At 37.2% G+C, this 27,541-nt stretch overlaps 1 protein-coding gene across 1 annotated transcript in view; it reads left to right on the plus strand.

The window, feature by feature from the left end:
• SLC26A7 (solute carrier family 26 member 7) overlaps positions 1–27,541 on the plus strand; it is a 152,213-nt gene that overhangs the window by 24,348 nt on the left and 100,324 nt on the right. Inside the window, exon 2 of the mRNA XM_053558910.1 lies at positions 24,959–25,069. Within this exon, the coding sequence (XP_053414885.1) occupies positions 24,959–25,069 (111 nt within the window). The remainder of the gene's footprint in view (positions 1–24,958; positions 25,070–27,541) is intronic.

The following is a 27,541-nucleotide window of genomic DNA, read 5'->3' on the forward strand; positions in this document are numbered from 1 at the left end:
TGTCTTCCATTCTGTAGGTTGTCTTTTTACTTTGTTGATTGTTCCCTTTGATGTGAAGAAGCTTTTTAATTTGATGTAAATAATTCCATTAGTTTATTTTTGCTTTTGGGGTTATATACAAAAAATCAGCACAAGATCTCATAGAACTTTTCCGCAGTGTTTTCTTCTAGATGTTTTATAGGTTAATGTCTTATGTGTAAGGTTACTAATTGTACATTGTGATTTTACCTTTTTTCTAGGAAGCCTTCCAACATATATATGATTTAGGACTCATAACACCCCGATATGCCCCTTGGATCAAGTTTATCTTTTCTTAAAACTAGTAAGAAAAGAAACTTTAGTTGACCTCATTTAATATCAAGGCTTTTTTTCTCTTCTTTTCACAAACAGGATTTCTCAAAGACTGGTTCATTTTTTTGTGCCTCTTCTCCTGCCACTCAGGTCCTTTCATTAAACTGCTCCCCGTTGGTTCCCACATCCTTGATTCCCCAGGATGTGACCTGTCTAAGGTCACCAGTGGCTTTGCTGTTATCAAATTCAGTACATTTCTGTTCTTTGTTAGGAGTGCCATTTCTATCAAATTGCCCCAGACTCTTGGCCCTGACTTCCTTGCACACATCACCTAGTTTCTTTTCTCTGTATCTGACAGTTTCTTCATTCCTGAGATTTTGGTGCTTCTAGGCTTTCAGCCTTCTGCTCATCTGATCAGTCTCTTTGGGTGACTTAACTAGGGATTTTGATCCAGTCAGCACCTTTGTCCCTGGGACTTATTTTCTTTTTTATAAAATGTGTGTGTGTAACACATATTTATATATGATAAAATTATATTTCTTTGGAACATGTTTTATCTTTTATTTTTTTTTATTAAATCATAGCTGTGTACATCAATATGATCATGGGGCACCATACACTTGGTTCATAGACCATTTGACACATTTTCATCACATTAGTTGACATAGCCCTCCTGGCATTTTCTTAGTTACTTTGCTAAGACATTTACATTCTACATTTACCAAGCCTCACATATACCCTTGTAAGATGCACCACAGGTGTGATCCTTTCAATCCCCCTCTCTCTACCCACCTCCCCCCTCCCTCCCCACCCTTTCCCCCTTCCCCCATTCTTAGGTTGCAACTGGGTTATAGCTTTCATGTGAAGGTTTTAAATTAGTTTCATAGTAGGGGTGAGTACATTGGATACTTTTTCTTCCATTCTCGAGACACTTTACTGAGAAGAATATGTTCCAGCTCCATCCATATAAACATGAAAGAGGTAAAGTCTCCATCTTTCTTCAAGGCTGCATAGTATTCCATGGTGTACATATACCACAATTTATTAATCTATTTGTGGATCGATGGGCACTTGGGTTTTTTCCATGACTTAGCAATTATGAATAGGGCTGCAATAAACATTCTGGTACAAATATCTTTGTTATGATGTGATTTTTGGTCTTCTGGGTATATGCCCAGTAGAGGGATTACAGGATTGAATGGCCGATCTATTTTTAGATCTCTAAGTGTTCTCCATATATCTTTCCAAAAGGAATGTATTAATTTGCATTCACACCAGGAACATGTTTTATCTTTCTCCACAGCTAGCACCTGGAATTTCAGGGAGGAAATGAAATGTGTAGCTGATTGGCCACTATAGTGACTCAAGAATCTTGTCTTCCCACTGCTCTAATGTTAAGGCATTCAAAAAAAACAAGAGATTAACTTAAAAATGGAAGGAGGGAGTCTAAGAGGAGGAAGAACAGAGAGGAATGGAAAGGAGGGATGAGATGGTAAGAGGGAGAACAGCATCAAACACACCTTCCCCTTTCTTTAGGTGCTATTCCAAATTTCTAGTGGTTAATCCAGAAAAGTACATCAGGTTCTCCTTGTCCATTTGTCTTCTTCATCCAAGCTGTCTTTTCATGTGTCTTAAAAAGGCTACTCACAGGACCTGAGGTGGTGACTAAGGAGTGTAGCACAGAATTGAATCTCTCATTTATTTCCTTTCTTTGGGTCTACTTGTTGGTATTCTTTCTTTTCCTTTCTTAGAATAATTGGTAGTCTGCCCTTATTTCTTGAGGTAAGAACTATAAAGTGCTTCTCTTTAGTAATTCTAGGATTAAGTTCTTAAATGCAGACACACACACCTCTGAAGATCAATATTCAAGACATCTCTCTGCCATCTCCACTCTCAACCCCAATTGTTCCAATTGTTATCAATTTGGAATTTATAACAAATAGTTATGCTTTTGTTATTGGCTAGTTTTTATTCCGATGAAGTTATATTTTCTGAGGGGATGTTATTTGAATAATTCTATGATGTACGAAGTAGTAGAACTTATAAGGGTAAGGATCTTAGCTTTGGTTTTAAGATAAATATCTCAAATCCTAGAGTTTCTTTTCTACCATGACCAAATGCAGCAATCCATCTGTGAACCCAATGTTGACAACTGAAAAGCAATGTTTTGTCTCTGTTTAGCAAATTAAAAAAAAAAAATGAAGATGGTACTTTAACATGATTTTGAGAAATACGTTTTTCTTTTTTTTATTTATTATTATTATTAAATCATAGCTGTGTACATTAATGCGATCATGGGGCACCATACACTGGTGTTATAGACCGTTTGATACATTTTCATCACACTGGTTAACATAGCCTTTCTGGCATTTTCTTAGTTATTGTGTTAAGACATTTATATTCTACATTTACTAAGTTTCACATGTACCCTTGTAAGATGCACCACAGGTGTAATCCCACCAATCACCCTCCCTCTGCCCATTCTCCCCCTTCCCTCCTCTTCTTCTTCCCCTTCCCCCTATTCTTAGGTTGTAACTTGGTTATAGCTTTCATGTGAAAGCCATAAATTAGTTTCATAGTAGGGATGAGTACATTGGATACTTTTTCTTCCGTTTTTGAGATACTTTACTAAGAAGAATATGTTCCAGCTCCATCCATGTAAACATGAAAGAGGTAAGTCTCCATCTTTCTTTAAGGCTGCATAATATTCCATGGTGTACATATACCACAATTTACTAATCCATTTTTGGATTGATGGGCACTTGGGCTTTTCCCATGACTTAGAAATTATGAATAGGGCTGCAATAAACATTCTGGTACAAATATCTTTGTTATAATGTGATTTTTGGTCTTCTGGATATATACCTAGTAGAGGGATTACAGGATTGAATGGCAGATCTATTTTTAGATCTCTAAGTGTTCTCCATATATCTTTCCAAAAGGAATGTATTAATATGCATTCCCACCAGCATTGGAGAAATGCATTTTTCTTTTGAAATTGACCAAACTAAAAGTTTGTCATTTTTCAGAATATAGGGAAATTTATCATTGCTTTTCTGAGGGGTAATTCCTCAGTCATTGGTCACAAATAAGGTGAGTTAGATCACATCACCCAGGAGAAGTTACCTTTTTCTTGGTAATGTGATAGCAGCAACTCTGGTTAGATGCAGGCTGGGAGCAGAAGCCAGAAGTTTCTAAGGGTTTTACACAAGCTGGTCAGTCTGGATTCAGCCTTCTTCATATTTTGCAAATATTTTCTTATGCATCAGAAATTGGAGAAACTAATGAGACAATTAAATTGTTTTACTTCTTGTGTAAGCTTAATTCTACAAAGCTTTAAAAGATTAACCACAATTCCAAATGTGTTGGCCCATCTTCATTCACATTTGTTTTTAGGCATTTAACAGGCTTCATTTTTTCAAAATTAGAGGCATTGAGTCCAGAGAATGTTGTCTTGAGAATTCTGAAAACACAGTTTCTAGTGATGAGATACCATGCACAGATTTGACGGGCCTTTACCTTTTATGTCTGAGTAGGTATTTCTTGAAACAACTATCTTTTATATTTAGCATCTCAATCTCTAAACCCTTGTTATTTAGGAATTATGTTTCTTAGATGTTACTTTTGATGAGTCAAAATACAAAATTTAAATGCCAATATAGAGACTGAGGGATTATGAATTAGAAGTACAATTAGATTCAGGGATTATGACTTAGAAGTACTAAGGTTATAATGTTATTTAAAATTTATTGAGGACAAGTACTTTGATCTTGTTCAGAACGTGAGGTTTAATTCTCCAGCATCAAATGACCTCTTGCTTTCTGTCTCTCTAGAAATTGACACTGATATTAATTTGCGGGGGCTAGCATTATAAAGTACTGCTAACTGGTACTTTGAACCTTGAAGTATAAAATCAAGATGTTAACAGGTTTGGCTTCCTCTAAGAGGTATAAGGCTGTTCTATCCCTCTTCCCTGAATTCTGGGGATTTGCTGGCAATGTATGGTGTACATAAAAGCAACAGTTTGATCTCTGTCTTTGTCTTCCGGTGATGTTCTCTCTGCGTAGTTGTCTGTCTCTTCTCATAGTGATCTTTTACAAGGACATCAGCCATATTGGATTAGGGTACTGCCCTATTTCAGTATGACTTCATCTTCAATAATATGTCTATGATGACCCCGTTTCTAAATGAGGTTAGAACTATTCTATTTGGAGTTAGGACTTCAACATATGAATTTTGTGGGGATACAATTAAAACCACAGTGACGTTTAAAGGTGCCTTATGAAGAGGATTGACATTCTGGGGACAGTAAATTGTATTGTATTAATTCCTCTATTGAGTTACATTAGCTGTAGTTTTCTGTGTCATATTGGAAGCTCCATAACCAAAGATTACAGTCTATAAAAATTTGTTGTTCTTGTATTTTACACAAGAACAAGCAACCCAGATGGTTTTTAAACATTAAAAGAATTGTCATTGGTAGACTTTTAATGTATTTTTATTATAGCCAAAATGTCTTATATTGCTTGAAAAGAATATGATATATAACTACAGAATTTATTTATTAAATATGGAATTTAACTTAATTTCAAAATGGAAAAAATTTAATAGTAAAAATTATTGATAGTGGGACTAGATTGCCAGCTTTATAGTGTGAATAATGATCTGCCCTCATATTTAGGAATTCTATGTACTAATGCCCCTCCTTCCTCAAAATACTTTGTAACTTATATAATTCTTAATGCCAAAATTGCCCAATGCCTATCATTGAATTGATAAATTTGAGTGCATATGCCAGAACCTAGTATAAGCAGATGTTTAATTCCAAGAACTATTCACTATCAAGATAATTTTAAGGAACTGATATTCATACATATTTTGGTCATATTTAAACTACCAGTGGTCATTTAGACATGTCTAAGAAAATTGTCTATGTGAATTTCACTATACCAACAATGTAGGCAGTAGCATCTGTAAAGAATGAAAATTAATAGTTATGAGCAATTACTTACTGTTTGAATAAGAAAAGCTGAATATTTATGTATTTTTAAATTATTTATTTTTAATTATTATGGGTACATAATGGTTGTACTTATAGGGTACATGTCATATTTTGATAGAGACAATACAATGTGTAATAGCCCAATCAGGGTAATTCGGGTATCCATCACCTCACGCATCTATCATTTCCTTGTGTTAGGAGCACTCTAAATTCTACTATTTAAAGTTATTTTCAAGTATCCCACAACTTATTGTTGACTATAGACTCTTTCCGAGTTGTAGTATCAGATATGGTTCATTCTATCTAACTATGCTTTTGCACCTATTAGTCATCCCTAATTTATTCCTCTTCACTGCTACCCTTCTCAGCCTCTTGTAATCAGTGTTCTATTCTCTATTTCCATGAGCTCAATTGTTTTAAAATTTAGTTCCCACATATGAGTGAGAATATGTGAGATTTATTTTATGGTGCTTGACTTATTTCACTTAACACAATGGTTTCTGTTTCTATTACTGTCGTTGCAAATGACAGGATTTCATTCTTCTTTATTGCTGAATAATATTCCATTGTGTACAGGTACCACAATTTCTTTATCTATTTATCCACTGATGAACACTTAGATTGATTTTGAATTTTGGCCATCAGGAATAGTGCTGTAATAAACATGGGAGTGAAGATCCTGTCCCTTGGATATGTACCTAATAGTGGGCTTGCTGTGTGACATAGTAGTTCTATTTCTATTTTTTTGAAGAACCTCTATACCAGTGGTTCTCAACCTTCCTAATGCCATGGACCTTTAATACAGTTCCTGTGGGTTGCAACCCACAGGTTGAGAACTGCTGCTCTATACTCTATACTCTTCTCCAATAATTTATGTTCCTACCAACACTGTACGAGGGTTCCCTTTCTCTATACCCTCACTGGCAACTGTCATTGCCTGTCCTTTTAAAATTAATTTTATTTTTATTTATTTACTTTTTTATTGTTTGGGATTCATTGAGGTTACAATGAATTAGGTTACACTGCTTGCATTTACTAGATAAAAGTCCCTCTTATAATTGTGTCCCACCCCCAAGAGGTGTGCCATACACTGTGATTTCCCATCCTTCTCTCTCCTCCCTGGTCCTTTTGATAAAAGCCATTTTAACTGGGGTGAGATGATATCTCCTTGAGTTTTGATTTGCATTATTCTCATAACTAAGGATGATGAGCATATACTTGTTGATCATTTCTATGTCTTCTTTTGAGAAATGTCTATTCAGGTCTTTTGCCCATTTTTAAATTGGATTATTTGATTTTTTTCCTACTGAGTTGTTTGAGCTCCTTATATATTCTAGTTTCTAATCCCTTCTCAGATGGGTAGGTTGCCAGTATTTTCTCTCATTCTGTGTGTTGTCTCTTCACTTTGTTGATTATTTCATTTACTGGCAGAAGCTTGTGAACTTGATATGATCCCATTTTTCAAATCATCCTTACCCAGATCAATGTCTTGGAGTTTTTCTCTAATTTTTTTTTAGTAGTTTAATTATTTCAGGTATTAGATTTAAGTCCATTTTGATTTTTTGATATGGTGGGAGATATGGGTCTAGTTTTATTTTTCTGTGTATAAATATCCTATATTTACAGCACCATTTCTTGAAGAGACTATGCTTTCACCAATATATAGTTAAAATGAGTTCACTAAACATGTAGTTTTATTTTTAGGTTCTCTACTCTGTTCCATTGGCTTACATGCTTGTTTTTATACCAGAATCATGCTGTTTTGGTTACTACAGTTCTGTAGTAATAATTGAAGTCAGCTAATGTGATTCCTCCAGTTTCATTCTTTTTACTCAGGTTAGCTGTGGCTACTTTGGTCTTCTGTAGTTCCATATAAATTTAGATTTTTTTTTTCTATTTCTCTGAAAAATGACATTGTATTTTGGTGAGGAATGCATTGAATCTGAGATTTCTTTGTGTAGTATAGACATGTAAACAATATCAGTTCTTGATATCAGTGATAATTGGAATATTTTTTCATGTGCTTTTCAATTTCTTTCATCAATGTTTTATAGTTTTCATTATAGGAATCTTTCTCTTCCTTAGTTAAGTTTATTCTAGCATATTATGTGATTTGTAGCTATTGTAAATGAGATTTCTTTCTTGGTTTTCTTTCTTTCTTTCTTTTTTTATTTCAGGTTAATGTGAGGGTACAACCAACTAGGCTACAGTATTTAAATCTGTTAGGCAGAGTTCTTCTTGTAGTTGTGTCCCTCACCCAAAAGGTGTGCCATACACCACTATATTGTGCCCGTTTAGTGAGACCACTCCAACCCCCCCCTCTGATTTTTCCCCTCCCCGGTTCCCCTCCCCCAACTTGAATTGAAATGAGTTTTTCTCCTCTGTAGGTGTGAATTAGACTGTCTACAGGCTTCAGATAAGTGTCAAGTACATTGGATATTTGCTTTTCCATTCTTGTGTTACTTTACTAAGAACATTGTCCTTCAACTCCATCCAAGTTAATAAAAAAGATGTAAAGTCACTATCTTTTTTAATGTTTGCACAGTATTCTGTGGTATACATATACAAAAGTTTGTTAATCCATTACTGAGTTGATGGATATTTAGGTTGTTTCCACATCTTGGTGACTATAGATTGAGCTGTGAAAAACAATCTAGTGCAAATGTCCTTATAACAAAATGATTAATTTTCTTCTGGGTAGATACCTAGTAATGGGATTGCAGGGTGAATGGAAGGCCTAATTTGAGTTCTTTGAGGATTCTCCATACTTTCTTCCAAAGAGGTGGTATTGGTTTGCCGTCCTACCAACAGTGTAAAAGTGTTTCCCCTCTCTCTACATCCATGCCAGCATCTGCGACTTTAGGACCTAGTGTTGTGGGCTAATCTTATTGGGGTTAGATGATATCACACAGTGGTTTTGACTTTATTTCTCTGATAACTAGGGATGAGGACCATTTTACCATATCTTTGTTAACTATTTGTCTTCTTCAGAGAAGATTCAGTTCATGTCTCTTGCCTAGTGATAGATGGGATTGTTCGCCCTTCTTTTGTTGATTGAGTTCTCTATAGATCATAATTATCAAACCTTTGTCAGATTAGTAAAATGCAAATAGCTTTTCCCATTCTGAAGGTTGTCTGTTTGCTTTGATTGTTGTGTCCTTAGCTTTGCAGAAGCTTTTCAGTTTAATTAACTTCATTTGTTGCTGTTGTTGTTTTTTCTTTTATTGTTGGAGATTCATTGAGGGTACAATAAGCCAGGTTACACTGATTGTAATTGTTAGGTAAAGTCCCTCTTGCAATCATGTCTTGCCCCCATAAAGTGTGACACACATCAAGGCCCCACCCCCCTCCCTCCGTCCCTCTTTCTGCTTCCCCCCCCGTAACCTTAATTGTCATTAATTGTCCTCATATCAAAATTGAGTACATAGGATTCATGCTTCTCCATTCTTGTGATGCTTTACTAAGAATAATGTCTTCCACTTCCATCCAGGTTAATACAAAGGATGTAAAGTCTCCATTTTTTTTAATGGCTGAATAGTATTCCATGGTATACATATACCACAGCTTGTTAATCCATTCCTGGGTTGGTGGGCATTTAGGCGGTTTCCACATTTTGGCGATTGTAAATTGAGCTGCAATAAACAGTCTAGTACAAGTGTCCTTATGATAAAAGGATTTTTTTCCTTCTGGGTAGATGCCCAGTAATGGGATTGCAGGATCAAATGGGAGGTCTAGCTTGAGTGCTTTGAAGTTTCTCCATACTTCCTTCCAGAAAGGTTGTACTAGTTTGCAGTCCCATCAGCAGTGTAAAAGTGTTCCCTTCTCTCCACATCCACGCCAGCATCTGCAGTTTTGAGATTTTATGATGTGGGCCATTCTCACTGGGGTTAGATGATATCTCAGGGTTGTTTTGATTTGCATTTCTCTAATATATAGAGATGATGAACATTTTTTCATGTGTTTGTTAGCCATTCGTCTGTCGTCTTTAGAGAAAGTTTTATTCATGTCTCTTCCCCATTGATATATGGGATTGTTGGCTTTTTTCATGTGGATTAATTTGAGTTCTCTATAGATCCTAGGTATCAAGCTTTTGTCTGATTGAAAATATGCAAATATCCTTTCCCATTGTGTAGGTTGTCTCTTTGCTTTGGTTATTGTCTCCTTAGCTGTACAGAAGCTTTTCAGTTTAATGAAGTCTTTCCCCAGGTCAATATCTTCCAGTGTTTTTCCTATGCTTTCTTGGAGGATTTTTATTGTTTCATGCCTTAAATTTGAGTCCTTTATCCATCTTGAATCAATTTTTGTGAGTGGGGAAAGGTGTGGGTCCAGTTTCAGTCTTTTACATGTAGACATCCAGTTCTTCCAACACCATTTATTGAATAGGGAGTCTTTCCCCCAAGGTATGTTCTTGTTTGGTTTATCGAAGATTAGGTGGTAGTAAGATGTTAGTTTCATTTCTTGGTTTTCAATTCGATTCCAAGTGTCTATGTCTCTGTTTTTGTGCCAGTACCATGCTGTCTTGACTGCTATGGCTTTGTAGCACAGACTAAAATCTGGTATGCTGATGCCCCCAGCTTTATTTTTATTACTAAGAACTGCCTTGGCTATACGGGGTTTTTTCCGGTTCCATACAAAACGCAGAATCATTTTTTCCAAATCTTGAAAATACGATATTGGTATTTTGATAGGAATGGCATTGAATAGGTAGATTGCTTTGGGAAGTATAGACATTTTAACAATGTTGATTCTTCCCATCCATGAGCATGGTATGTTCTTCCATTTGTTAATATCCTCTGCTATTTCCTTTCTGAGGATTTCATAGTTTTCTTTATAGAGGTCCTTCACCTCCTTCGTTAGGTATATTCCTAGGTATTTCATTTTCTTTGAAACTATGGTGAAGGGAGTTGTGTCCTTAATTAGCTTCTCATCTTGACTGTTATTGGTGTATACAAAGGCTACTGACTTGTGGACATTGATTTTATATCCTGAAACATTACTGTATTTTTTGATGACTTCTAGGAGTCTTGTCCTCAGCAAAGAGGGAGAGTTTGACCTCCTCTGCTCCCATTTGGATTCCCTTTATTTCCTTGTCTTGCCTAATTGTATTGGCTAGAACTTCCAGAACTATGTTGAACAGTAAAGGTGACAGAGGACAACCTTGTCTGTTTCCAGTTCTAAGAGGGAAAGCTTTCAGTTTTACTCCATTCAGTAAAATATTGGCTGTGGGTTTGTCATAGATAGCTTCAATCAGTTTTAGAAATGTGCCACCTATGCCTATACTCTTCAGTGTTCTAATTAGAAAAGGATGCTGGATTTTATCAAATGCTTTTTCTGCATCTATTGAGAGGATCATGTGATCTTTATTTTTGCCTCTGTTAATATGGTGGATAACGTTTATGGACTTGCGTATGTTAAAACAGCCTTGCATCCCTGGGATGAAGCCTACTTGATCATGATGAATGCCTTTTTAATGATAAGCTGTAATCTATTGGCTAGGATTTTGTTGAGCATTTTTGCATCTATATTCATGAGTGAGATTGGTCTGAAATTCTCCTTTTTGTTTGGGTCTTTTCCTGGTTTTGGTATCAGGGTGATGTTTGCTTCATAGAATGTGTTGAGGAAGATTCCTTCTTCCTCAATTTTTTGGAATAATTTCTGCAGTACGGGAATAAGCTCTTCCTTGAAGGTTTGATAGAATTCTGGAGTGAAGCCATCTGGACCAGGGCATTTTTGGGTTGGAATATTTTTTATTGTTTCTTTAATCTCAGTGCTTGAAATTGGTCTGTTCAGGAGCTCTATTTCTTCCTGGCTGAGTCTAGGGAGAGGGTGTGATTACAAATATTGATCCATTTCCTTCACATTGTCAAATTTCTGGGCATAAAGTTTCTGGTAGTATTCAGAGATGATCTCTTGTATCTCTGTGGGATCAGTTGTTATTTCCCCTTTATCATTTCTGATTGAGGTTACTAGAGATTTTACTTTTCTGTTCCTCGTTAGTCTGGCCAATGGTTTATCTATTTTATTTTTTCAAAAAACCAACTCCTTGTTTCATTAATTTTCTGAATGATTCTTTTGTTTTCAATTTCATTGATCTCTGATTTGATTTTGGATATTTCTTTTCTTCTACTGAGTTTAGGCTTAGATTGTTCTTCTTTTTCCAATTCCATATGATCTCTTGTGAGATTGTTGATGCTCTCTCTTTCTGTTTTTCGAACGTAGGCATCTACAGCGATGAATTTTCCTCTCAAAACTGCTTTTGCAGTATCCCACAGGTTTTGGTAGCTTGTGTCTTCATTGTTGTTATGCTCAAGGAAGTTAATGATTTCCTGTTTTATTTTTTCCTGCACCCATCTGTTATTCAACAGAAGATTGTTTAATTTCCATGCCTTTGGGTGGGGTCGAGCGTTTTTGTTAGAGTTGAGTTCCACCTTTAGTGCCTTATGGTCTGAGAAGATACAAGGTAAAATTTCAATTCTTTTGATTCTGTTGATATTTGTTTTGTGTCCCAGGATATGATCAATTTTGGAAAATGTTCCATGGGGTGATGAGAAAAATGTATATTCTTTATCTTTGGGATGGAGTGTTCTATATGCGTCTATCAAGCACAGTTGTTCTAGGTTCTCATTTAAATCTCTTATATCTTTGTTTAATTTCTGTTTAGAGGATCTGTCCAGCTCTGTAAGAGGAGTGTTAAAGTCCCCTGTTATTATGGTATTATCAGATATCATATTTCTCAGTCTGAGTAAGGTCTGTTTCAAGAATCTGGGAGTATTTAAATTGGATGCATAAATATTTAGAATCGAAATGTCTTCTTGTTGTATTTTTCCCTTGACCAAGATAAAGTGACCATCTTTGTCTTTTTTGACTTTAGTTGCTTTAAATCCACATGTATCTGAAAATAAGATTGCAATTCCTCTTTTCTTCTGAATGCCATTTGCCTGAAAAATTGTCTTCAAACCCTTGACTCGGAGCTTGAATTTGTCTTTTGAAGCCAGGTGTGTTTCTTGCAGACAGCCAATGGATGGCTTGTGTTTTTTAATCCATTCAACCAATCTATGTCTCTTGAGTGGGGAATTCAAGCCATTAACATTTATTGAGATAATTGATAATTGTGGTAGTATTCTATTCGTCTTATTTGGTAGAGTCCATTGCTTTGTTTTATCTTTTGCTTCAGTGTGGAGGTTAGGTTCTGTCCTTTGATTTCTGAGTTCTTACTTTGCTGCTGATCCATTGTGGTGGTCAGTGTGCAGAACAGGTTGAAGTATTTCCTGTATAGCTGGTTTTGTGGCGAATTTCCTCAATGTTTATATATCCGTAAATGTTTTGATTTCTCTGTCAATTTTTAAGCTTTGCTTAGAAGGGTACAGAATTCTGGGCTGGACATTGTTCTGTTTAAGTAGATTAAAGGTAGATGACCATTGTCTTCTTGCTTGGAATGTTTCATTAGAGAAGTCTGAGGTCACTCTGATGGATTTGCCCCTGTAGGTCAACTGGCAGTTACTCCTGGCAGCTTGCAGAATCTTTTCGTTTGTCTTGACTTTGGACAGGTTCATCACAATGTGTCTTGGAGAAGCTGGGTTAGAGTTGAGGCGACCTGGGGTCCGATATCCCTCGAAAGCCGTGTGTCAGAATCTTTGGTGATATTTGGGAAATTTTCTTTTATAATATTCTCTAGTATGGCTTCCATTCCTCTGGGGCATTCTTCTTCCCCTTCTGGGATTCCTGTAACTCGTATGTTGGAACGTTTCATAAAGTCCCATAATTCTGATAGTGAACATTCTGCTTTCTCTCTCTTCTTTTCTGCCTCTTTTACTATCTGAGTTATCTCAAAAACTTTGTCTTCTACCTCTGAAATTCTTTCTTCTGCATGGTCTAACCTGTTGCTGATACTTTCCATTGCATCTTTAAGTTTCCTAATTGACTGTTTCAGTTCCTTCAGCTCTACTATATCCTTTTTATATTCTTCATATCGTTCATCTCTGATTTGATTCTGTTTTTGGATTTCCTTTTGGTTATTTTGCACTTTATTAGCAGTTTCCTTCATTGTTTCCATCATTTGTTTCATTGTTTTCAATATGTGTATTCTAAATTCCCTTTCTGTCATTCCTAACATTTCTTTATAGGTGGAATCATCTGCAGTAGCTACCTCATGGTCCCTTGGCGGGTTTGTTCTGGACTGGTTCTTTATGTTGCCTGGAGTTTTCTTCTGATTCTTCCTCATGAGTGATTTCTTTTATCTGTTTCCTTGCCCTAATTTTCCTTTCACTTCCTGTTTCTCTTGAAGTTCTCATGCCTGTGGACTAAAGGTTATAGCAACAGAATGGTGAGAAGGTTGAAGAGCAAAAAAGGGATGAAAGAAAGGAGGACCAAGTGTTAAGAAAAAAAAAAATAGACAAAGTAGAGGGCATGGGTTAAAGGAATATTGACAAAAAGAAGCGAGGCAGAGAAAGAGGGAGACAGAGCAATATAAGTGTACAGTAGGGTACTTTGACACAACCTTAAATAAACCCCACCTTCTGGGGGTGCCCAGTTGGGTGGTTCCCTTGAGGTCAGCAGCTCTTTGCTAACCTGGTCAGACACAGTACCCCACCTCCACCAAATAGAGAGGAAAGACAAAAATGCTATAAATCAAACCAAAACAAGCCAACAGAGAACTTTACGGGATAAAATTGGGTGAAAAACCAAATAATAGCGGGAGAAACACTAGCAAAAATGAAGTTCTCGTTATTGAAAAAGGTAGCAATAGGAAATTATAATTAAACTAGAAAAATTGAGAAAGAAAAAGGATCTTTATGGAAAAGGTTGAAATTAGAAAGCAAAACAACATCAACAACATAAAAATAAACAACAAAAAAAAACAATCAAACCCCCCCCCCAACAACAAAAAAAACACAACCCAAAACAAAGCAGTATGTATATATTATTCAATATTGTGTGGGTAACATGTGGTCTTCTCGGGTATGAGATGTTAATCACAGTTCTGATGCGACTGGAGGCTGCCGATTTCTCAAACCCCAGCTGGTAGACACCCTAAATCTCTCTTCAGCCCACTTAAAAGGTACTTTGAACTTGTAAACTTGCTGAGCAGAAGCTTTCCCAGGAAAGTGCTTGTCGCTGGAATCACTGCTGAAGTGGCTATCTACTTACCCAGTGTGCCAAAACTGGTCTCACTCTGCCCCTGAGGGTTAGGGCTGCAAGGCAGCTCAGACCCCACCCTTAGGCTACTCGGTCGCTGGGTTACCGGCTCCCACCAGATTCTCGCTCTGTGACCATGAGGGCGGAGCTTGCCGGGGCAGATTGCTCACAATGGCTCCCTGTGACCCACAGCTAAACACTATTAGCTCCGTCTGGCTCAGCGGCTCAGACTGGGGCCCTAGACAACGGCCAAAGTTCTCTGCACTCCCGCTCAGGCTCTCCCCAAGGCAGTTCAACTGAGTGCCAAGTCCAAAGACACGAAAACAGTTCACAGGTAAGGCCTTTCGGGTTTGCAGTCTCGCTGCTACTGAACTTACAGTTGCGGGCGGGTTTAGACGGATTGAACAAACGCAACCACTTGCCGTTTTTCCACTGCTTTAGTCCTCCCCTTGGGGTCTGAAAGTCTGTCGCTGACTCCCTGTATCCTCACAGGGGTGATGATAGGCAGATCCCACCAGCCAGAGATGACTGGAGTCCTCTCTCCCCAGACTCATGGTGCCCAGATACAAGGAAGCTGTTACTTGGCTGCCATCTTGCTCCGCCTCCTGTTGTTATTGTTTTTGTAATTGTTGTTGAAATCTTCATAAAATCTTTCCCCATGTTGTCATCTCAAGAGTTTTTCCTGCACTTTCTTCTAATATTTTTAACATTCATGCCTTAGATTTAAATCTGATATACATCTTGAATCAACTTTTGTAAGTGGTGAAAGGTGAGGGTCCAGTTCTAGTGTTTTACATGTGGTTATCCAGTTCTCCCAGCATCGTTTTTTGAATAGGGATTCTTTTCCCCAGTGTATGCATTGGTTTATCAAAGATAACTGTAAGACACTGGTTTTATATCTTGGTTGTCTATTTGGTTTCAAATGTTTATGTCTCTATTTTTGTGCTAAACCATGGTGTTTTGGGCACAAAGTTATACAAGACCACTGTGGACTTGTAATATAACCTAAAGTCTGGTAGAATGATGCCTCTGGCTTTGTTTTCATGGCTAAAAATTGCCTTGGCTATATGGCGTTTTTTTCTGGTTCCATACAAAGCAAAGAATTATTATTTCCAGTTCCTCAACGTATGATGTTGGTATTTTAATGGAAATTACATTGAATCTGTAGATTGCTTTGGATAGTATAGATGTTTTAACAATGTTGATCCTTCACATCCAAAAGCATGGTCTGCTCTTCCATTTGTTAATGTCTTCCTCTATTTTCTTAGAGTGTCATAATTCTCTTTGTAGAGGTTCTTCACCTGTTTTGTTAGGTACATTCCTATGTATTTCATTACCTTTGAAGCTACTGTGAAGAGAATTATATATTTGATTAGTTTTTCAACTTGACTGTTATTAGTATATGCAAAGGCTACTGATGTGTGGATATTGATTTTATACTCTGTGACATTACTGTATTTCTTGATCACTTCCAGGAGTTTCATGGTTCAGTCTCTGTGGTTCTCTATGTATAGAACTTATTGTCAGTAAAGGGCAAGAGTTTGACCTCCTCTGCCCCCATTTGGATGCACTTTATATGCTTCTCTTGTCAGATTGCATTGTGTAGAACTTTGAGCACTATGTTAAACATTAGTGGCATTAGAAGGAATCCTTCATCTGATTCTGTTCTAAGTGGAAAAGCTTTCAGTTTTACTTTATTCGGTATGATATTAGCTGTGGGTTTGTCATAGATGGCTTCAGTTTAAGAAAGATGCCACTTATGCCTATTTTCTTAAGTGTTCTTGTTAGGAAAGGATACTGAATTTTATCAAATGTTTTTTTCTGCATCTATTGAGAGGATCATTTAGTCTTTGTTTTTGCTTGTATTGATATGCTGAATTACATTTATGAATTTGCTTATGTTAAAACACACTTGTATCCCTGGGAAAAAGCCTACTTGATTGTGATGTGATTTATAATTTTTTAATGTGTAGCTGTAATCTATTAGGTAAGATTTCATTGAGTATTTTTGCATCTTTATTCATTAGAAATTGGTCTGTAGTTCTCATTATTGGGTCGATCTTTGCCTGGTTTTGGCATAAGGGTGATATTTGCTTCATTGAATGTGTTGGGGGAAGGTTATTTCCTTCTCCATATTTTGCAATAGGGTGTGTAGTAGAGGCACAAGTTTTTCTTCGAAGGTTTGATAGAATTCTGGTGTGAAACCATCTGGTCCAGGGCTTTTTCCCCTCTGTTTTGTTTTTTTGGAAAATATATTGTTTCTTCAATCTCAGTTCTTGATATTGGTCTATTCAAGTAATCTATTTGTTCCTTGTTAAGTCTAGGGAGATGGTGTGATTCCATGTTTTGGCCCATTTCCTCCACATAATCAAGTTTGGGGGCATATAGTCTCTTGTTGCAGTCAAAGATTATCTTTGTATGTAAGTGATATCTGTTACTATTTCCCTTTTTTCACTTTTGATTATGGGTATTAGAGATTTTACTATTCTGTTTCTAGTCAATCTCATTAAAGTTTTATCAATTTTTTTATTTTTTCAAATAACCAACTTTTTGTTTTATTAATTTTTTAATGATTCTTTTGTTTTCAATTTCAGTTATTTCTGTTTTAATTTTGGTTATTTCTTTTCTTCTGCTAGATTTGGTATTGGATGGTTCTTCCTTTTCCAGTTCCTTAAGGTGATTCATTACAATGTTGATGTGCTGTCTTTCCCTTAGGACTGCTTTTGCAGTATCCCACAGGTTTGGTAGCTTGTAGCTTTATTGTTGTTCTTTTCAAGGAATTTAATTATTTCCTCCTTTATCTCTTCCTTGATCCAACTGTCATTCAGCATACTTTTTTTTTTAATTGACATGCCTTTGTGTGGGTATGAAAATTTTCGTTGGAGTTGAGTTCCACTTTTCTTACTTTGTGGTCTGAGAAGATACATGATATAATTTCAATTCTTTTGTTTTTGTTTAGACTTGATTTTTATAATTTCAATTTTTTTGTTTTTGTTTAGGTTTGATTTATATTGTAGGATAGGATCTATTTTGGAGTATGTTTCATGGGCTCTTCTTCTTGTCTAGAAGAACATATATTTCTTCACTTTGGGATGGTGTGTTCTGCATATGTCTAATAAGCCCATTTCTTCTAGGGACCCGTTTAAATCCCTTATATCTTTGTTTATTTTCTCCTTGGGGGATCTGTCCAGTCCTGACAGAGGGGTGTTAAAGTCTCTAGTTATTATGGTGCTATGTGATTATCATATTGCCCAGACCAATCAAAGTCTGACTCATAATTCTGGAAGCATTTAAGTTGGGTGCATAGATACTTAGAAATGTCCTCTTTTTTCTTATTACTTTGACCAGAATGAAGTGACAAACTTTTTCTTTCATCATTTTAGTTGCTTAAAATCCTCTTGTATCTGAAAATAAGATTGCAACCCATCCTTTCTTCTGGTTTCTATTTGCCTGCAATCCTGTTTTCTATCCCTAGCAAGCAGAGAAAAGAAAAAAAAATAAAATAGATGAGGAAAATTAAAGATGCAATCATATAAGATAAAGAAGAAATAAAGAAATGTATCTTAGCTGTTGTATGAGGAATTTATGTGAGGAACATGAGAAAAGTAGAAAAATCTCCACCAAAAGAGAAAAGATGAGAGAAATAAAAAAGGGAGAATAAAAGAAGTGAAAAACCATAACAACAATGGAGGAGTGCTTGCTATTAAGAAAGTAAAAATGAAAAATAAAAGTACAATCAAACAAAAACTCAAATATATGTGCATATATATATGTACAAATAACTTTCATATATGTGTGTGTGTATATATATATACACATACACACACAGATAACTATATATTTATTTTGCCTGGACACTAGGTGGTGCTGTAGTGTTAAGAGATGGAAAACATATGTGCCAAAAGTCACTCTCTAGTTACAGAGGAAGAGGTTGGGTCTTGTCTTCCTGACATAATCAGGGCCTTGTTTCTTCATCTGCGTTTAATCCCTCTAATGTCCTAAAGCTCTCACCAGATTCCTTAGGAGGCATATCACACAGTGCCCTCTGACAATAATCCCTGGGACTTCTCAGCCCACCCTAAGGATGTATGTATGAGCTCTGTAGGTGTGCCAGAGCTGGCCATGCACTAGGAGCCTATGGACCATTTCTCCCATGTGGCCTTACCACAATGGCAGCACCTAAATAACAGCCAAGCTGATGGGAAATCTACACTACCCGGTATTCAATCCTGGCCACTGGATACTATTCCATTCACTCATTTGTTTAAGCCCTCCAAGGCTGCTCCAGTAAGTAGTTAATCCCCAAATCAAAAAGCTGCTGGACAGCTCTTTCTCATTCTCAGTCCTCCATAGGTAATTGGCCTGCCAGTTCCCAAGCACTTTCCTTCTGCGCTGATTTTCATCAGCCCCAGACTTCCTCAATGGCTTCTGTAGTTCACCAATGCTTCACTGTGTCCCTGGAGTGATGTCCCCAGGTGGGTACTCACAGCCAGAGGTGGTTGGAGTTTTCCTTACCCTGTCTCGCCACGAGTGGCTAGTAAGGAGATTTTTGTAGTCTGACATCTTGCTCTGCACCAAACTCTTAAAATTGAAGTCTTCTTCAGTATTTCGTTGTTTTTTTTTCTGTTCCATATATGCTGTAGAACAGTGATTCTCAACCTTCCTAATCCCGTGACCCTTTAATACAGCTCGTGCGGGTCATGACCCACAGACTGTGAACCACTGCTCTAGAAGAAGCTTGTTGATGTCAGTTTATAAAGGACAACTCAATTCAAATTTATTCTGCTAAAACTGTGAACAAGCTAAGGAAAATTTCCCCTAAAATATGACTACTTGACATAAAGAATATTTTGAATTAAAGGCCATTCACAATCAGAAAGCATTGGATAGGACATTTCCTCTATCTGCATAAAACCAGACTGACCTGATCAGGAGATTAAAGGGGGCAACTCAGTTTCTTTTTTTGATTGATCCCTGTTGGCATATAAACATGCTACTGATTTTTGTATGTTGATTTTGTATACTGCAACTTTACTGAATTCATTTATAATTTCTAATAGACTTTTGGAAATCTTTCAGTTTTTTTTTAAAGTGTAAAATTGTATACTTTAGCTCTTATGAGTGAAAACATGTGGTATCTGTTTTTCTATTGGTGAGATATTTCCTTTAGGATAATGGTTTCCATTTCCATCCATGTTACTGCAAAATACATTATTTAATTCTTTTTTATGGTTGAGTAGTATGTGCATTTTATAGGAATTATATTAATTTTTTTTGTCCACTCATAAGTTGATAGGTGCTTAGCCCATCACAATTCCATGCCATTACACAGGTACAGTTTTTTTTTTTTTTGATATAATTTTTTTTTCCTTTGCATGGATACCCAGTAGTAGGATTGCTAGATTGAATAATAGTTGAATAATGGGTCTACATTTAGTTATTTGAGAAATCTGCACACTGTTTTCCACAGAGATTGTACTAATTTAAATTCCCATGAATAGTACATAAGTGTTCTTTTTTTCACCTTATTCATGCCAACATCTGTTGTTTTTCACATTTTAATAATGGCCATCCTCACAGGAGCAAGGGAGTACCCTATTGTAGCTATAATTTGCATTTCCTGGTGATTAGTGATGTTGAACATTTTTGCATATTTAACATTTGTATCTCTTCTATCGACAAAAATCTGCTGATGAATTTTGACTCCTTTTTAGTGAGATTATTATTTTTTCCTTATTATTTTAGAGTTCTTTGTAAATTTTGGATATTATGTCTTTGCCAGATGTATAATTTCACAATATTTTCTCTCACTCTGTAGGTTGACTATTTATACTGCAGATTATTTCCTTTGCTGTGCAAATGTCACTTCTGTAGTCTGTTCTATTTTTTCTCATATTACCTATCTCTTTAGTTAATTTTTCCTTTATATCCTGAATGATTTTTTAAAATTTCTTTCTATTGGTTTTCACATTTTTCATGGATCTGATTGAGCTTACTTATAATCCATATTTTGAATTACATACCTGACATTTCCAAAATTTCCTTCTGGTTGGAGTGCATTGCAAGACAGCGATTTTGTTTCCTTTGGAGATGTCAAAAGTACTTTCTTTTTATGTTGTCATAGTTCTTATGCTGATTTCTCTTCATCTGGGAGCTCTTTTCTCAGCTCAAAACAGATAGCTTTGCAGTTCAACTCTTCTTCTCTGCTGTGTCTATATAGAGAAATACGTTGCTTTTTAGCTCATGTAAGAAGATACCCACTGTGGTGTTACTGAAGTTTCATTGGTTGAAACTCAGATCTTTGAGAGAGTGTTCGTATGCCAGCATTAATGGGCTAGGTTAGGTAATCCCCAGTTTCCAGTACCCTGGATGGCATTTTTCAGTCCTGGCCGGACCTGAAGTTCAGCCAAAGACTGACCTGACAAACTTTCCCTGAAGCTTCTCTGGGTTCAGACATTGACGTGATAGTGATGGGTAGGTGATTTCCTATTCCAGAGTGTTGCCCAGGTAAGAGAAAGGCAGATGAACTATGGGTCTGGGACAGGAGACCAGGGCTCCTTTTGAGAAAATGGGAGTACCCAACCTGCTCATATTTCTCTTTTTTTTGGGAGTGACAATGGTCTTTGCCCTTTGGGGACAGAAAAAATGAAAATAATGCATAGTCTCAGCTCTCATCTTGGCCCAGCTGGAGTAGGATAGTGGAGTCAGTTCAACTCATTGGGTGCAAGGTTACCATGCTCGCTGTGGGCTGTGGCTGAAATGATCTGGCAGAAAAGGTATTTGTGCCAAAGTCTTTTCTCTAGAGAGGATAGGCTTCTCCAATAGGTATAGTCAGCTCAAGAAGACTAGTCAACCTATCTTCTCTCAGTAGAGGTGGTAGTTTTTATTTAGGGGAGTGTGTGGGTAGTGGCAGTAGTGTGTCAGATGAATCAGTGAGTTACAGAAGCTGTAGTAGGATAACCATCTAGGTCCCAACCAGTGCTGGAAGGTGTTGGTAGTGGCTGCAGTACAGGGGATCCACACATAGCCCAATCACAGAACTCTTAGGCTCTCCTGCTCTCTGCAGCAGCCATGTCATAGTGTCATTCTGAGGATCTAAAGAGGTCTCACTCTTTGCACTTGAGCCCTAGACACAAAAGATATACCATCAGTGTGGTTACTGTCACCTATCACATATACAGACAGCTGTCTTCCAGCTCTGCCACTGGTAGGAGAGGATTTCACTCCTGCTGGCAAGGTAGAGCACAGACCCCCTGTGTCTCTATTGGTGGTGGAGTCACTTTTCATAGCTGGAGGTAGAGAGCTCTCAGACTCTGGAGAGTGCATGTTCCATCTTCTTTGTCCCCAGGGCTACCCCTTTGGCATGCCACCGTGTTCTCCCTGGAAGGGTGGTACCCCTGTGTGGTACAACACTGACAGCCTCCAAGCACCCCTGGGTCTAACCAGCATTTGCTACTGCAGCCCTCCAGGTAGACATTAGAGGATGTCAGTGGAAACTCCTGAGATTTGGAGACACAAGGGCTTTGGTTTAATGGTGGGGTGGGGGTGGGGGTGGAGTCCCAAGTAAGCATGTTTTCACAGTGGTACTGCCATCACTGTCAAGTCTAGGATGTCAGCAGGCAACTCAATGCAAGTTTTAAGCTCTGTGTAATGCCTTTTGAGGGTGTCCATATTAGTACCCTTGCCAGTGACATGATTCTTTTAAATAGAGGATTTCTCCCATCATTGGGATTATAGCAGTGCATAATATAACAAGAATGTAGACCATGGAAACTAAAATAACTCACACTTTCTCTGATATGCTGAGTCTCCCCAGGCTCAAGATAGTCTCTCCTTTTGCTTCTTTCTCCTTCTGTGTCCCAGGTGTTTCCCATGAACTTTGCGTTAGACTCCAGTGCACTCTCCTTAATATTTTATCCAAGGCACACTTTTCTACATGTTATCATGGTTCTTCTCTCCAGAGAGGATGGGTATCCTATTTCTCTAGTCAGCCATCTTGAACTCCTCCTTTGTAATTATTATTATGAATAAACTTTCTATCCCACTTTATCTACCTCCTTTTTATAGTTAGTAATTCTTAGATTTTCTCTTTTAAGACTATTTTCTAGATCTTGTAGGCATGCTTTAGTTTTTTTTTCTTTTCTTTCTTTTTCTCTTCTGATTGTGTATTTTCATATAACTTGTCTTCAAGCTCACTAATTCTTTATTTGCTTGATCACTTCTGCTGAGAGACTCTGATGTATTTTTTAATTTTTCAATTGAGCTTTTCAGCTCCAGTATATCTGCTAGTTACAAATTATTTTAATCTCTTTGTTAAATTTCTTCAATAAGCTTCTGAATTTCTTCTCTGTGTTTTCTTGAAGTTCATTGAACTACTTCAGTTCAGCTATTTTGAATTCTCTACCTGAAAAGTCACAGTTTCTATTACACGGGGACTGGTCACTGGTGTCTTAGTTTATTTGGTATAGTCGTGTTTTCTTGATTCATGGTACTTGAAGATGCTCGTTGATGTCTGGGAATTGAAGATATTTACTCTAATTTTCACAGTCAAAATGGTGTTGTTTGTACTGGTCTTTCTTGAGAAGTTGTTTCAGGTATTCAAAAGGAATTGAATGTTGTGATCTAAGTCATTGTTTTCTGCAACCATATTAGCACTAAGGGGTTCCCCAGCCCAGTAACACTAACTCTTGCAGGTTCCTGGTGGTACAGCCTTAGTGGACTTGGATAAGATATGGGAGAATTTCTTAGATGATCAGGCAAAGTGTCTCAATATCTTCCCTCACTTTCCTCCAAACAAAAGGAGTCTCACTCTCTATAAATTTGGATGGAAGTGATAGGACCATCCCTCATGTCAGCCATAGCTGGGACTGCACTATTCCACACCTGAAGCCAGCTCAGTCTTGCCCAGGTTCTGTGGTGATTGTTACTTGTTTACCACTGATGTTCATTCAAGGTACAAGGCCTCTTTCATCAGCAGGTGGTAAATCCTGCTGGAGCTAGTTCAGTCTTGCCCATGTTCTGTGGTGATTGTTACTTGTTTACCACTGATGTTCATTCAAGGCCTCTTTCATCAGCAGGTGGTAAATCCTGCTGGAACTGGAACCTTCCCTTTAGGGCAGTGTGTTTCATTCTAGGCCAGGGTGGGTATAGAAATGCCATGCAGGAGCTCAGGACTCTGCTTGGCACTTTATTTTACTGTGACTGAGCTGGTACTCAAATCACAAGAAAAAGTCCTCTGTATGTTGTCCTTTCCTTTTCCCAAATGTAAGAAGAGTCTCCCTGAGCTGCACTGCCTTGGATAGGGGGAGGGATAATGCAGGCAATTCACTTGGCTGCTACCACTGGTGTCTCATTGGGTCACATCACATGCACCCACATCCACTGGCTCCAAGCCCAGCAAAGACTCAGGAGTTCACCAAATATCCCAGTCTTTGTGGACTGAGTGCCTTACAAATTCATTCCAGAACTCAGACTGCTTTTGTCAGCCAATGGTAGAGCTAGCTGGAATGTGGGTTTCTATTGCTGGGGCAGAGGAATTCTCCTTTGCCACAGCTGATCAAAATGCTCCCTCTGTGGGCACCTGGAAAATTCTGTGGTCACCCTTCTTGTGTTCCCTTGTGACAGGGAAGCCCTGGGTTTTAATGCAAAGTCCCACAATCAGTTCTTTTCCTAAAGAACACAGATTCTTTTTAACCTGGTGCTGGTGTGGCTTTGTCAAGGGATGGGAGAAAGGTGGTATGGGCAATGAAATATTGTTTTTTCTACAGTGCTTTGTTCCTTTGATATAATGCTAAACCTAGGTACTATGATTGCTCCCTTCATTTTAGTTCTTATGAAGGTACTTCCTTGCATGGATAGTTTTCCAGTTTGGCATTATTGTTGGGGGAAAGAGCACCAGAGTGTTCTATTTGGCCATCTTGCTTCACATCCTCTCCCAAAGTTGGTTCTTTTTCTACTCTAAGAAACTTTGCCTGAAATATAGGTTAGGGTCCAGTTAGTGGAAAACACATGGGTTTATTCATTTTTCCTGATACTATAGTATCATATCTTAGGTTGGCTGGTCAGCCAACTTACTGGTCAGCCAACTTTGGGTATATGTCCTTTTTGTCCCAGCTAGATCTCATCCTTATTCTATGCCAGCCTCCTCATTTGTCACAGATGCTATTGTGCAAATAAAATGATGCATATAAAAATTCTTATAAAATCTAAGTGTGCCCAGAGATATCTTGCTATGTTACTATCAAATGTACTTTCAGGAAGACTCTCAAACATTCTTTTTTTGTAGAAATTTCTCCAATCAAAGAAAAACATTGCAGCCCCAAAATAATTGGTGTTGGAACTGAAATATAAATATGCCTAATTAATGAATTTTCTTCTTTTTAATATAATAAGCCTAGTCTATAATTAACAAGTAGAATAATTAAAGTGTGGTTTATTTTGTCTGCAAATAAGTTAGTGTGCATTCTGTTGTGTACTAGACTAAATTTGGGGGTTATAAGATGGTTGTAATCACCCCAGTCTTCTTCACAGGGTTGGCCTTTGCTCTTCTCTCATCTGTGCACCCCGTATTTGGTTTATATGGGTCTCTGTTTCCTGCCATCATTTATGCCGCATTTGGAAGGGGACGTCATGTTGCCACAGGTAATATTTCCTATCTATGTTTCTACTTCTCATGTTGCTTATGAAAGGGACTCAGGATGATTATAATTATTCATTACATTTCCAAAGCAGTTCTAACTTCACTACTGAAAACTTCAGTGATCACTAGGACAAGACTTTTAACTTCCTGTGTGTGCATCAGATAGGCAATATGCACAGTGATTTATTGTTATCTTACTGTATAAGATTGTTACTAAAGATTCATTGCATTTTTAAGTTGCAAAAAGACTACGAAAAAGGGGGAATGCTCTGAATTTACAATGAAATGAGTGAAAGAAAGCACGTAGAAGAATAAAAAATGACTATATAAATTTAGTCACTCAAATATATGAAAAATGTATTTGATATTTGGACTAAATAATCTTAAAGGCCTCTTCCAGTCTAGATTCTATAGTGCCCTTTTAATTAGTATATTTATTACTGTGCCTAACTGTATTACTGAATAAAATGTGATGGATCACAAATATTCTGATAATAGAATAGGATGGGTTTTGCTGTAGATAAACCTACGTGTATGTCTCATTTCTTGTTTTCTATCTGCATAGACTTGGGCAAAGTTTTAAAGCTCTAATTACTGCTTTCTTTGTACTAAAATGATCCCCAAAGTTGATCCCTAAAATTTCATATGATTTTAGGGAGAACAAGATAATTGAGGTTTAGTACCTGCTACAGTAGGTTTTAATAAAGTTGGCTATTATAATTATAAAATGTTACCTTAGTCTTAAACATTAAGGAAATAATAATAAAAATACATTTTACTGGAAATGTCCATAGAGGCATTTCTATTTATTTTGTGATTATAAGATCTCAGTCACTGGTTCATATTAAGCAGCACTTGGATTTGAATTTAGGTGGGTCTGTCTAGCTCTGGGGCCCTTATTCTCCTTCTGTGGGAGCTTGTGACCCACAGTAGAGTTGAGCTACCATATAAGTATAGGTAACACTAGTATGCTTAAAGCATGACCAAGGTAAAAAGTTGAGAAAATGAGGGCAATGGTAGAGAAATAGTATGGGGGGGACAAAGACAAGTGTAAGACCTATGGGATAGAGAGGGTAGAGTGTCATCTATAGCATCCTCACACATTCATTGGCAGCCCCAGTGCCCTTGGCTGCCCTCTGCTGCCAAGAAACAGTGGCATCCTTGCTATAGGGGCAGTGCTCCCATTTCCACGTAGGCATGCTGGATGTCCATGTATCCATTGTATCCATTACTGGCAAGGTCTGTCTCTGGAGATGTTCTTGAGATGTGACAGGCTGGTGAGGCTATCTTTTCTTCACCTTAGTGGATGACCCTGTCTCTCTTTCCATTCATTCCCCTCATATCTTCCTCTAAATCCTAGGAAAGATAGGCCTAAAATAAAAAATTAACTCATTTATTTCTTTGTTTTAATTCTATAGTCATGTATTTATTGGCTTTTATACAAAACATTTTTCTCTGTGCTCTAGGAGGTTTGAAGACCAAAAGACCCATTCCTTTACTCTCAGAAGTATCTCATCTGATCTGATATTGTAACATACCCTGAGAAATATATCTTTTCAAGAGCAGCGTATATGATGACTGTTCCTTATTTGGCATTGCCTGTCCTAGATGCCAGAATCTTGTTCCTTGCCATCAAATATATTAGTTTCTTCATGTATTCTTTACAGTGAGGACAAAGATTATGATGGTTTATATTTATTGATGGTTTATTGAAAATTACTTAGCTCACTAAGAAAATGTTATTCATTTGCTCTGTGTCTTTATTTATGTTTACCAGCTCAATAGAACAGAGAAAGACATGGAATCATAGACTATAACAGAGCATTCTGCCTTTGTCTTATTAAGAATTACACAAATAGTATCATTTATCTGGTGCTAACTACATGTCATCAATTGTGCTATGTGCTATATTACCTTATCTCATTTAAGCTTCATGATAACCCCATTGGGTGAGAAATGCTATCAGTTTACAGAAAAAGAGATTGACATGGCAGTTCTAGGATTAACGGGTAGATTTATGGAAGGCTACAATCATCTTTTTGTCCAAATTCAGAGCACCTACTAGAATACCAGAAGTTTGTCTGTGTTGAGTTTCCTTTTAGACCTGTTTCTGTTTGACTTATGTTTCTTTTGCCTTATGCCATTGCATGCTTTGTGTTGGGATGTCTACATTTTGCACATTTATGACCTTAAGAAAAGTAAGGTCTTTAAGTAATTACCTGGGGGAATATTTGCATAATGCTTTAGTTTGTTTCTGTAGACCAAATTTGCTGAGCCCTCTTGGTGAGAATCAGCATTTCCATGTTCATATGGCTGCACTCTTAGGTATACAATACCAAGATGAGATCCTTCAGAATTCCTTGTAGGAAGAGAACATGTTGAAAATTGCTGGGAGGTGGGTAGAGGGAAGGGGATTGGTGGGATTACACCAGCAGTGCATCTTACAAGGGTATATGTGAAACTTGGTAAACGGT

This window comes from Nycticebus coucang, chromosome 13, assembly GCF_027406575.1.
Source record: "Nycticebus coucang isolate mNycCou1 chromosome 13, mNycCou1.pri, whole genome shotgun sequence".
Classification (NCBI taxonomy): Eukaryota; Metazoa; Chordata; class Mammalia; order Primates; family Lorisidae; genus Nycticebus; species Nycticebus coucang.